The sequence below is a fragment of the Annulohypoxylon maeteangense genome (genome assembly GCF_022496945.1).
Source record: "Annulohypoxylon maeteangense strain CBS 123835 unplaced genomic scaffold GGS22scaffold_1, whole genome shotgun sequence".
NCBI classification, from domain to species: domain Eukaryota; kingdom Fungi; phylum Ascomycota; class Sordariomycetes; order Xylariales; family Hypoxylaceae; genus Annulohypoxylon; species Annulohypoxylon maeteangense.
The window spans coordinates 2,296,233-2,308,429 of NW_025953248.1; the positions used below are offsets into that span (position 1 = coordinate 2,296,233).

Consider the following 12,197-nt stretch of genomic DNA (forward strand, 5'->3'; position numbering starts at 1 on the left):
AATTAGAATACTTGGGGAAGGTAGTGTAGGAGTGTGGAGTGGAGTGGTATCGTGCTGTCGCTTGCGAACAACACCATCTGTTTTTTTTTGTTTAATTCTGTTCCTCGACGTTCGACCTTTTGGAGATCTGGAGATATCCTCATACCCCGACATTGATTCTAGGATACTGGTGCGGTGATGTCTGTGGCGGTTGTGTAGAAGCATAACCTAGAATTTATTCTCAATACACCTTTTGCGTGTGTTTTTGAATAACGAATTCCTACTTGGCTATAGGGTGAAAGCTACGCGCAAGGTGGATAGAGTGCAGCACAAACGTAGCGACGGAGTTTGGAAAAAAGCAAGGGACGGGAAAAGAATCTGTACCATAAAGTTACCGGAAGTTCCGCAGTTGCCAATATAAATATGTGCCTAGTCCGCAAAACCCCGTCTCCGCGTACCGTGAACGCCCGAACGCCTGCCTCTCCGCATCGTGATCTGTTATGCGCGGGTATCAACATCGTAGTGTCCCCAGCCAAGCTGTCCCCTCCCCGGTCTTTTCCGTGACATGCCATCCCTACAATCCTATTCACGGAACATTCATGCCTTCTTCCTCCGCTTCTTCTTATCCTTAGCCTCCTTCTCCTCCCGTTCCTTCTTTTCATCAACCTCGACCACCCAATCATGCGGCACCGCGCCCTCCGACCGCCGCTTCTGCACGCCGCCTTTGTCGTAGCCCCATGTGCGCTCCCACTCGCCTGTCTCCTCGTTGTATGTCTTTGACTTCGCACGTCGCTGCTCCCGCGTCTTCGGCTTGATTCCCTTGCGCGCGGCGAACTGCTCCCATCGTGTTGGCTCCTTCGGTGCTGGAAGCGGTTTCTCGCGTGGTAGCGCTGTGGTGGGGGCGGGGAGGGTGAGCAGGACTCCGGAGGTGCTGGTGTTGAGGGGCAGGGTGCTGAGGAGTTGGTTTATTAACGCTTGTGCGCCGTCGCGGGCTGTTGCTGCGAGTTGGGATTCGAGGTCTGAGGAGGCGGGTTCGGTGGGCTCGGAGGTTGAGAGGGGGTTTGGGTCGTTGGCGAGGAGGAGCCCGAGGTCGAAGGTGTAGGGTGTGGGCTTGGTGACGGAGACGTCGAGTTTGGGTTTCGAGGTTGTCGTTGGAGGGGCCATTTTGATTGACCCGGATCGCAGAGTTGTTTGTAGCGTGCCAATTGAGAGTGTCGAGTTTAACAGTAGATGTGTTTAGCGGTTGTAGTTGTGTGGTTGTTTTGACTTTTTAACGGCGCACCGCCAGGTTGGATGTTGTATGTTGCAATAATGGTAAGTGAAATAAATGGATGCGATGGTTTATTGAAGAAAAAAAAGTTCCTATTGATCCTAAGAAAATTTAGGTGGACCCCTAGAAATCTAGCGTTATCAGTTTATCGATAGTGGTCGGAGGGCTGGTTTCTCCGCTGTACCTGCCCAGATCCATGGGTGCTATTGCCCGCACCGATTGGACGGTATGTACCTATCAGAGGGGCAATTACCAAAATTTAGTTGGGTCCAATTCGCGATTTTGAGATCGAAGCTATCCATATTTCGTCCATATTCGATATTCGCAGAGGAGCTCGACTTCGATTCCCACCAGCAATGGCAAGCGCTAATTGCTGGAGGTGCCTGGCACGGCCCTCGCAGAGGATCACTTTGCCTACCTCCCTATTAGCGACATCATCACCAGCAGCACCTACGGCGGCTTTCACGACTTCGGCTACGCAATACACAAAAGCAATGCGGCCGGCTCCAAAGAGCAAAGCTAAAGTCGTTGGTGATGGCGGTATGTCGAGACATATCCGTGCTGGAAAGATGTTGATTTTGAATTCCAAGAAGAAACGAAGTCCGGATAAATTTAAACCACCGGCATCGGGGGAACGAAAGGCTTTTCGAAAGCGTATCCAGCTCACCAACGATAATGCGCTGGAGGTGAAGGGCCTACCGGAACTTACGGCTGAGAATATCATAGACTCCGAATCCGTAGGCAAAGTGATCGGCTTCCCGGGGGAATTGATAGATCAATTAAGAGCTAGCGAGGCCTTCAAAGCGACACAAAACTGGAGCCTGTTTCGATCACCGCATTTGTTGGTTAGACAAGAAACGGTCGACCTAGCGAAACAACTTACAGAGGCTGCTAGCAAGAAAGAGACGTTAAGATTGGTGCTTAATGGGGAGAGAGCGGCTGGAAAGAGTATCCTTGGTCTCCAAGCACAAGCCGCCGCGTTCTTGAACAAATGGATCGTCATAAATATCCCAGAAGGTAGGTTAAGCTATCGCCAGTCCGATATAATCGATAAACTAACCACTCTTCCTGCGATCAGGCCAAGATTTAGTCACAGCAGCAACCGAGTATGCTCATATACCCAATTCCGAGATGTACTCGCAGCCCACCTACACGATCAAGCTCTTCCAAGCCATCTCCAAAGCCAACCATGCCGTGCTTTCGCAACTCAAGGTCGAGCTGGACCACCTGCACCTCCCGATCTCGGTGAACCGCGGCACGTCGCTCGCGGCCCTCGCCACCGCCACCAAGGAGCCCGAGTTCGCCTGGCCCGTCTTCCAGTCCTTCTGGAGAGAACTGATGCAGCCCGGCCGCCCGCCCATCCTGTTCACCCTCGACGGGCTCAGCCACATCATGCGCGTCAGCGACTACCGGACCCCGTCCTTCGACCTGATCCACAGCCACGACTTCGGGCTGATCCGGCTATTCACCGACGCTCTCGGCGGCAAGTCCAAGTTCCCTAACGGCGGCGCCGTCCTCGGCGTCTGCACAAAGGGCAACACTCCCATCCTCCCATCCTTCGAAAAGGCGCTAGAGCAGGCCATCGCCGCCCGCGACGGCCAGCCCCTCCCGCCCCGCGACCCCTTCTACCGCAAGTACGACGAGCGCGTGTTCGAGGCGATGAACGGCGTCCAGGTCCTCGGCGTCCGCGGCGTGTCGAAGGCGGAGGCCCGCGCCCTCATGGAGTACTGGGCCGCGAGCGGCATCCTGCGCATGCGCGTCGACGAGAAGAGCGTCAGTGAGAAGTGGACACTAGCCGGAAGCGGCATACTCGGCGAGATGGAACGGGTTGCGCTTTATGATGTGCGTATGTCGATGTAAAAAAGGATGGGGGGATAATGAGGGATCGGGACTTAGGACTTGTAAATCTGTATAAAGAGTTAAACATATGTGTCTATGTCTATGAGATGTGTGAGGTGATGACTGTTTTGGTTGAATGGTGATTTGTTTTAGGATTTGCTGATTGGTTGAAGCTTTGTTCCTGTAAGACTGAATTTTAGGTGGTTTATGACCAACTAGGTACCTACCTAGCGAGAAATGTGTATAATACAATGACTCTGGTTTAAATTGATTGTGTACTTAGGTAGGTAAGCCAATATAGAGAAATTTTAATTATAAATGAAGGTCGAAATTAACATCAACTTCATCGTAGGATATAGAATCAAGTATCGTCGGTACATAAGGGGGACTAGCCCCTGGATCTCTCCCCAGCAATGATACTAGAGCCATAGACTTTTATGCTCATCAATTTTAAACAAAGTCCATTTGTGGTTTTCGCATCATACTAATAGTTTCATAGTTAACACATCCATGGGGTTTATCATTTTTAAAAGGTTTCTTATTCCTAATCTAGATCAAGCAACCCGACGAAGAGGTCGGTGGAATAAACAAACGTCTCTAGCATAAACACCTCATTCATCATCTTCGTGCTAATCGCGATCCCGGATCCGTAACGCCGTGGCTCGTTTTCACCCCCTTACTTCCACGCCATGATTCATTAAAGGACAAGAACTCAGTATGTCCTGACTCTCATATCGGCATATGCAATCGATTTCCTTACTCATCATCCTCATCTCCAGCATTATCAGTCGCGGCGACAAATACCAATCTACTTCCATTGCCAGCGGTTTGCCAGACCTATTTTTCTATGTCAGTCATTTGCATTCTCTAAGGAGGTATGAAAAGGAGGAAGACGGTAAGAAATATTTGAGTACTCACATCAAGGTTCGCGTATTCCTCTAACGCAGCTATCCATTGATCTTCCGTAAACCCCTTGCCCAAGACACGTTCGCGTACCTTGCGCAGGCTCAGCTCTACCGTACCCTCCTCGCCGTCATCATCGTCATCATCAGCTCTACACGCGCCGCTATCTGCTAGCGATTTGACCAAGTTGTAAATACGGCTAGCAGCGTTGAGCGTCCTTCTGCTACCTGCGCCTTCGTGCGCCGCGAGACTTTCCTTGCTAGCTTCCATCAATCTTAGCGCCTCATCTACATCGTCACGGTTGACCTCGGTATCGAACCGAAGTCGGGCTAGTGCTTGTGCTAAACGGACTACACCTAGTAGCGTTCGAGGGGTAGTGTGGCTAAATTGTTTGTTCTTTTTCTCGGCGCGGCGCTGGGCATCACGTAGGCGCACGTACGTCTTGGTTAGGTACTCTGTGACGGTTTCTGGTACGGTTGGTCGGTATGTGCGAGCCTGTGCTACATACGCGCGCACCTCGTGTGGGGTGAACACAATATTCGGCTGCTGTGCTGCGCCGTCGCCATCGTTGGAGGTTGCGTAGAGGTCGGGATGTTTGCTATGCATGTGAACGTATGCTACGTGTTTAGCCAACTGTGCGTCGCTTTCGCGGGTTGGTGTATCAAGTAATAAGAACAAGACATCGAAACGTGAGAGCAGGGCTGCCGGTAAATTAATATTCTCAACGGGTGATATGCGTGGGTTATAACGGCCGTAGATAGGATTGGCGGCGGCAAGGATTGAGGTTCTGGCGTTTAGAGTCGTCGAGATACCGGCTTTAGAAATTGAGATAGTCTGCTGTTCCATGACTTCGTGGATGGCGGTACGGTCGTTTTCATCCATCTTGTCGAATTCATCAATACAGCAGATGCCATTGTCGGCTAGAACTAAGGCACCACCTTCGAGTACCATCTCATCAGTTACAGGATCGCGCATTACGGCAGCGGTAAGACCGACACCACTGGAACCACGACCCGATGTGTAGACGCCACGGGGGGCAACCTTAGAGATATACTTCAACAACTGGGACTTGGCAACACCGGGGTCACCCATCAAGCAGATGTTGATATCACCACGGATCCGCATGCCGTCGCCCATCGTCTTCGTGACACCACCAACAAGAAGTAAGAGAAGAGCCTTCTTGACATCCAAGTGACCAAAAATTTCAGGAGCAATAGATTTTGCTAACATCTCATATACAGTACCCGACTGGCTAAAAGTGTTGATACGTCTCAGCAGCTTGTCATCAATTATCATCTCTTCATATGCCTTCTTGTGCTGGACGATATGGTGTGCTTCGACATATGTATCGGTCAGAAGACCAGCTCGCATCGCCTGAAAGCCGGTGTATGGAGTAGGGAGGAAAATTCCGGAAATATCCACAACATCTCCGGGGCTGATTTGGCGGACTGCGCTTCCGTAGCACATGACAGTAAGAGTTCGTGGAATTTGACCAATAGGTACTTGCTCTGCCAATTCTTGAACTTTAACTTCCTGGAAAGGTAGAAACTTGGATGCGCGCGAGGACTGGAAGAGTTGGCCCTTGGACTGGTTTTCCTTGCATTCTTGTGATGGGCAGCTAGTAAGGGGCGCAAATTGCTTATCATTGACAGGCTGGAAGATCTCGCATCCGCAACGATCACAGGTATATGCGCCGACTTGTACGATAGGCTTCACATCTGAAACTCGGGTTGCAATACCACGAACAGTAATAAGGTGACCGAGGTGGTCTCCTCGTACTTGTCGAACAGCGAGTGCTTTCACTGGTTTCTCGCTGGTCGATGTCCTCGGCTTGAAAACAAGCGTGTACCGTCTCGTGAGCTGAGAGGGAAAGGTAGACTCGAGCAATTCCGGGTTGTTGTTGTTAGCAGCAGCCTCGGCAAGGTCTCGGTTTCGGGCTTGTCTTCTTTCCATAATCACGTCTAGAACATCGTCTTTGAATCTAAAGCGGTGTTAGTGATTATGCGAAATTTCATGTGATTAGGTGTAATTTCATACGTGATGCCATTTGTAGGGGCGGGCAATTTGTTGTCAATAGCTCTAGAGAGGATTTCGACGTAGTGTTTGGTATTCGACTCGATGGACTCGACAAGTTTTAGTCCTTCATTTGTGTCATTCTCCCACTACTTCACATTAATTGAACTCTTTTCAGGGGGGAAACACAATCCTTACGGAAACAATATCATCCAATTCTATTAAAGCCTCGTCGATTGTGCGATCTGCCAGCTTCTGCATCATATCGGCATATTTGTGCTTTGGCAATCGTGCCGAAGCTTTCTCTTTTCGCCGTCGCTCATGCGCTTCGTCATCTTCGTCCATAAAATCGTACTCGTCACTTAAATCATCTTCGTCGATATTAATCTGACCGATAGCATGCGTTAGAGTTTGCTCTGGCGAAGTCTTGAACTTTTCCAGGAAACTCCCAAAGGCGGCTGCATTTTGACAGACTGTTAGCTTGAAATTGGATTTTAACATAAGTAACGGTTGACCGACCTTGTTGCGCCTCGTAGTCGACGACGTTTCTATATTGGAGTAACGCCATTATCAATTCAATTGAGTTTTACTCGTAAGAATCTTACTGGCCAAAAGTCGGTGGTGGGATGTTGAAGAATTGCGATAAAGTTCGAAAAGTCGCAACGATTGTTCGTTCGACTGTTTAATCCGTCTAACTCTAACTCTATGCAGAACGGTGGAGGCTGGAAACGCCAACAGGGGGAAGAGGGGCGGCCACTTCCAAAAACGCGTTGACGCGAATTTTCGCGTGCTCACCAGCCTCAGTCATTAAAATATTTAGTGGATCGGGGCTTCTGGGTCGTGGCTTGTACCTTTTTGCCTTTTCCCTAAATTCCACGTGCAAAGTGGAAGCTAGAGTCTATTTCATTACGTAAGATGCGGGGCTTCGTAGCAGTTGGAGTAGGGATGTACCTCTGTACCTTGCATATTCGATCAATCGAATTGAATTTAGTGGATGAGTACCTCGGTCCACGGCATATGCAGAAGAATGGCCCTAGAAACTTAGGCCTTTTCTTCACTATCGTGTCGACTTGCATAGAACACGTCGCTAACTAATTCTCAATTCTCAATGTCTAAAAGTTGGCAATGAACCTGTCACAATGTTTCCCATTTGATCTTTCCTCTACATTTAATAGTACTTAATATTGGCCATTCAAGACTCTTGCGAAGTTAGTTACGTCCCTTTCAATCCACCATGGCTCCAGCTCAACGGAAGAACGCGCAATCTACGCCGGCGGAGATATCCCTGGTCCATCTCAAGAATTGTCTTGTGAATCTTCCGACGTCCCTGGTCAATCTTCTTGTAAACATTAATGCTGTAAGCCTGTGTCTTCTCCCTTAGCCCCTCGACCCCTTTGGACCGGGTTTGTTATTCAATATTCATCTGGATATGTGCTGAACTATCTATGTAGCCGGCCCAAAATGTCATCGTCGAGCTCAATTACCGTGTTCCCTTGCCCGCCAATGGCTCCCCTCAGACCAATGGCTCACCCTCCTCACAACGGTCGATATATGTTGGGTGGACGGGGATGCCTAGCAAGCGGAAGATGGCCCCTATAGTTGATCGTGATGGTATTAGTGGTACACGCGGTAGTGGCAGAGACCAAGAGGTTGCCTCTGTTGAGATCGACGCCACCTTAGCCGCGACTCTTGGCCTAACAGATGGACAAAAAGTCACAACCATAATACACGTTGACCCCCCACTAGCTCACGTAGTTAATATCGAACCTCTGACACCTGAAGATTGGGAGATGATTGAGCTCCACGCGACCTTCCTGGAATTAAACCTTCTGTCACAAATCCGCGCCCTGCCGAATCCCCTATACACCGCCGTCTCTGGTCAGCCTCCGATTCCGCATCCGTTGACCCTCCATCTCTCACCCACGTCCACGGCAAATATCAAAATTTTGTCACTCGATCCGCCCCCTGCGGCAGATGTGCCATTTGTGAAGATTGCCCCTGACGCCGAGGTCATTGTCGCACCTAAGACCCGATCCAAGCCAACCAAAAGCACTCGCGAAGACCGTAGTGTGGGTGGGACGTCTAGGAGAAGTGGGAAGAGCTCAGCAAGTACGGTGCGTAAGAAGGGCGCAAAGGAAGAAAAGAAGCCAGCACTATTTTTAAGGGGGGTGGATCGTCAATTCTGCAATGAATGGTTTGACGAAGGATCAGTACCGCAGGATTTAAGTGTATGGGTTGATAGAGACCTTCTATCGTCGAAAGATTTCCGAGGAGTCAACTGGGTTGCTATTAATATCGTCAAGCCAGCCGGACTTCAACCCCCGATCGATCCTCAGAAACAGCAAGAAAATGCGGCAAGCGGTGAAACTGTGAAGGCAACTGAGAAAGTCGTTGCTCAACTACGTCCGTGGGATGACCCTCCAACAACACAAACTGCTTCTCTCTCTAGCCCCTTATGCGCGGTACTCGGTTGTTCGGGGATTGTTGGGGGAATAATAAAAATCGAACCAGCTCCTACACCATTATCACGTAGTGTGGTAAAAAGTTTGAAGGTGTCTCCGTTCCAAGCCGACAGTTGGAAATCCTTGGACGGCTTGAAATTTGGAGGAGAGTCGAAAGCTGAAAAGGAAGAAACAGCTAAAAGAATATCACATATATATGGCCAAAAAGGCAAAGACAATGGTCTCCTGCGCGGACCATTGACCGATGGAATGATACTTCCAGTATACGACAACCTCGAATTATCCCAAGGTTGGGAGGGCGGTCTCATAAAACTCGAGGCCTCTAATTTAGATTCCAAGGAACAGTTGAATTGGTATCTCGGATCCGAAAAACCCATATCAATCGAAATTCAACCATCAGCTGCTCGCCCAACGTGGCTGACGGAAAATGATATAGGCGAATCTTTGCCCCCGAGCGACTCTGTCCTTGTTGGGATTGATTCTCTTCTAACAGATCTAAAGTCACATCTTTCGCACATGTCATCCGTCCTATTAACCGGTGGTCTAGGGGCCGGTAAGACAGCCGTCGTGCAGTCGTTGGCTCAGACTCTACGAGAAGAATTCCTATTTCATACGACCTATTTCCCATGCCGAAAACTAGTCAACGATGAGAGCAGAATTTCTACTATCAAGGAGACATTAAATAGGGTTTTCATGAGCGCGAGTTGGGGCGCAAGGCTTGGTGGAAGAGCGCTTGTTATACTTGATGATTTGGATAAATTGTGTCCTGTCGAAACCGAGTTACAAGTAGGGAACGATAATAGCCGGAGCCGTCAAGTGAGTGAGACTATTAGCTCAATTGTGCATCAGTACTGTGAGCGCGATAAGGGTGTCGTTCTCCTTGCGACCGCTCAAGGCAAAGAGTCGCTGAATAACGTGATTATCGGAGGTCACGTCGTTCGGGAAATCGTTGACTTAAAGGCTCCAGATAAAGAAGCACGGAGAAGAGTCTTAGAAACTATTGTCAAACAACAGACTGTGTCCCCAGAAACCTGGCAAGCACCTATCACTTTTAATAGTCGTCCTACTACGGCAAACGGGAGTGTGGATGGTGACGATGCTGGCGCGTGGATGGACGGAGCAGATCAACGCAGCCGTGCCAATTCCGTTTCTACGAATGTAAAGCCGGATGGTTTCCTTCTGGATCCTGAGCTTGACTTTCTCGACCTTGCCGGTGAGACTGACGGCTACATGCCTGGCGACCTTTTACTTCTTGTGTCCCGAGCTCGTAATGAAGCTCTCATCCGATCTGTTTCCGAGATACCCTCCAAGGACTCTCTAGATATTATCCAGCTTGGTCGTGCGGATTTCGATAGCGCCCTCAAAGGGTTTACACCAGCATCCCTCCGGAATGTTTCGTTACAGACATCTACCACTACATTTGACTCTATTGGAGGTCTCAGGGAAACGCGGAAAATTTTACTCGAGACGTTACAATACCCCACAAAATATGCCCCGATATTTGCGCAATGTCCTTTGAGATTACGTTCAGGTCTTCTCCTATACGGATTCCCTGGCTGTGGCAAGACTCTTCTGGCAAGTGCAGTGGCTGGCGAGTGTGGTCTCAACTTTATCTCGGTGAAAGGGCCCGAAATATTGAATAAGTACATCGGAGCTAGCGAAAAGAGTGTTCGGGATCTGTTTGAGCGCGCCTCGGCTGCCAAACCTTGTGTATTGTTCTTCGACGAATTTGACTCAATCGCACCAAAACGAGGGCACGACTCGACAGGCGTTACGGACCGTGTAGTCAATCAGCTTTTGACACAAATGGACGGTGCCGAGGGTCTCTCCGGGGTTTACGTTTTGGCTGCAACATCTCGCCCGGATCTAATCGATCCCGCCTTACTCCGTCCGGGGCGTTTGGATAAAAGTTTACTATGCGGTTTCCCAGATGTCGAAGACCGCATTGACATCTTACAAGCTCTGAGCAAGAAAGTGAAAATGAGCGAAGAGTTACTATTATCGCAGGAAGGTCTTCTCGAACTCGCGAAGCGTACTGAAGGCTATTCTGGTGCTGATCTTCAGGCGCTTATGTCAAACGCACAATTAGAGGCCATTCATGACGTGCTCAATGACATCGAAATGCAGCCATCAGGCGATAAACGTGGTAATAATAATACCCGAGCCAAGGCGGATGTAGCCTTGCGGAGTCGGAATTTCGTGCAGTTTCGCTACGGTGCAGAAGCCGCTTTAGCTGATGCGGAGGTACGAGCAAAGAAGGGATACAATAAATCGACCCAACTTGCCGAGAACGCTGTTATTGCAGCTAAACTGGCAGAAATCAAGACCGCAAGGAAACAAACAAAACTAGGACACAAAGGAGCAAATCACGCCTCGGGCGATAATAACGAAAAGGGGAAAGAGGCAAGCAATACAGAAGTCCTAATTGGCTGGAAGCATATGGTCAAGGCATTGGAGGCTACCAGGGCCAGTATCAGTCCTCAAGAAAGAAACCGACTCGAGCGTATTTATAGAGAGTTCGTGGTCGGACGAAGCGGAGATATGCACGACGGACAGGGTAGCATGGAAATCGGCGGTCGGAGCAGTTTAATGTAGATATATTTGAACGAAGAGGTGTAGTATGAGGAAATCTTCAATCTACCACCTACATGTTACTTACGTAATCAATGTATCTAATGAATAGTTATTACGTCTGATTCTTCATATTATTTTAAATGTGGTGATATATTCATACTTAAAATGCAATTAAGGGGTCTATGAAGTTGGGGTATGTCTTAAAGATTTGAGTCGCCTTGGAAACTATGGTTTTGTAAACTTGCTTACTAAACACCAAAAAATAGGTATTAATAATTCACGATGGCTATCGTTGAACAACGAGGCTGACCAGCCGAGTATAATGGTGATGTCCGATACGATTGTTTTAATTGGTTCAGCTGTTGACGCTAATATCATAATAGGACTAGTGCCGTGCCACCGCATAGCTCCGTATCCTTTTTAGTGCGGACGTGTTCCAAGTCACCTTTCTTCCTCAATCGTCAACAATCTCGAAGCAGCAATCCCATGGAACTCCAGGAACAACCCAAATGAGAGTTTATGAGAGCATGAAATACTCTGAGGGTATTTAATACCATATTCTACGGATTACAAGTTTCTCCGGGAGAATCGGCGCTTCATAGCGCTGGCAATTTGGTGTCTTGTGTTGAGGGGCGAAAGACTCCTGATGCTGTGATCCGGGCTTGAGACTCTTCGATTGTCCCTGCATCCTGGCCTCGGGGCAGGTCCCCTAAGTGCTGTCCCGCTGAGCCTGTATTTGGATCACCTAGGCGATTGAAACTGTCAGGCGTCCGTAAGTATGTTTTCTCCTCTTCTCTTTTCTTTTCTTCACCCTCCACCCTCATTCCATCGCCCATCAACGCACCACCACGATGGCGTGTGAGACGTCATCGCCTAAGCCGCTTCCTCTGGAGGAGGCAAACCCCTCCCCTAAGAAGATGCCTACCAAGTCTTTCCGTCTTATCAATTTTCGACCGTCCCCTATCAACACATCCAAGCAATCTCCTACACCATCGTCTATGCGCGCGCCCCCTACGTCATGCGTGTCTTCTATTTCACCACCCGGCTTGGAGTCTCCCGCTGGCCCGATGAACATGAACATGTTTAACGATAATTGTGAACCAGCGTGGTATTGCGACGTTAACCTAGGTCGTCAGCCAGGTATTCGTGGTGGTCCA

The 12,197-nt window shown here is 49.2% G+C and overlaps 4 protein-coding genes across 4 annotated transcripts; 2 read left to right on the forward strand and 2 right to left on the reverse strand.

The window, feature by feature from the left end:
* Window positions 1-390: 390 nt before the first annotated feature.
* On the reverse strand, window positions 391-1,313 carry GGS22DRAFT_9120 (ribosomal biogenesis regulatory protein). Its single transcript, XM_047968402.1, has one exon. It carries the CDS (start codon window positions 1,141-1,143, stop codon window positions 577-579), a length of 567 nt encoding a protein of 188 aa, XP_047823998.1. The 5' UTR covers window positions 1,144-1,313; the 3' UTR covers window positions 391-576.
* Window positions 1,314-1,497: 184 nt separating this feature from the next.
* Window positions 1,498-3,392, forward strand: GGS22DRAFT_150128 (mitochondrial ribosomal protein). The gene is made up of 2 exons (XM_047959265.1): window positions 1,498-2,266; window positions 2,328-3,392. Exons 1-2 carry the CDS (start codon window positions 1,606-1,608, stop codon window positions 3,107-3,109), a joined length of 1,443 nt encoding a protein of 480 aa, XP_047823999.1. The 5' UTR covers window positions 1,498-1,605; the 3' UTR covers window positions 3,110-3,392.
* Window positions 3,393-3,611: 219 nt separating this feature from the next.
* GGS22DRAFT_150129 (DNA replication licensing factor mcm7) lies at window positions 3,612-6,706 on the reverse strand (the record flags this gene model as incomplete). Its single annotated transcript, XM_047959266.1, has 5 exons — window positions 6,524-6,706; window positions 6,203-6,462; window positions 6,029-6,153; window positions 4,007-5,972; window positions 3,612-3,925 (listed from the first exon to the last, which is right to left on the reverse strand). Coding segments are annotated over exons 1-5 (2,477 nt in total), but the record flags the coding sequence as incomplete, so codon positions are not given.
* Window positions 6,707-7,066: 360 nt separating this feature from the next.
* Window positions 7,067-11,157, forward strand: GGS22DRAFT_150130 (AAA-domain-containing protein). Its single transcript, XM_047959267.1, has 2 exons — window positions 7,067-7,361; window positions 7,456-11,157. The coding sequence occupies exons 1-2, from the start codon at window positions 7,239-7,241 to the stop codon at window positions 11,059-11,061; spliced, it is 3,729 nt and encodes a 1,242-aa protein (XP_047824001.1). The 5' UTR covers window positions 7,067-7,238; the 3' UTR covers window positions 11,062-11,157.
* The last annotated feature ends 1,040 nt before the right edge of the window (window positions 11,158-12,197 follow it).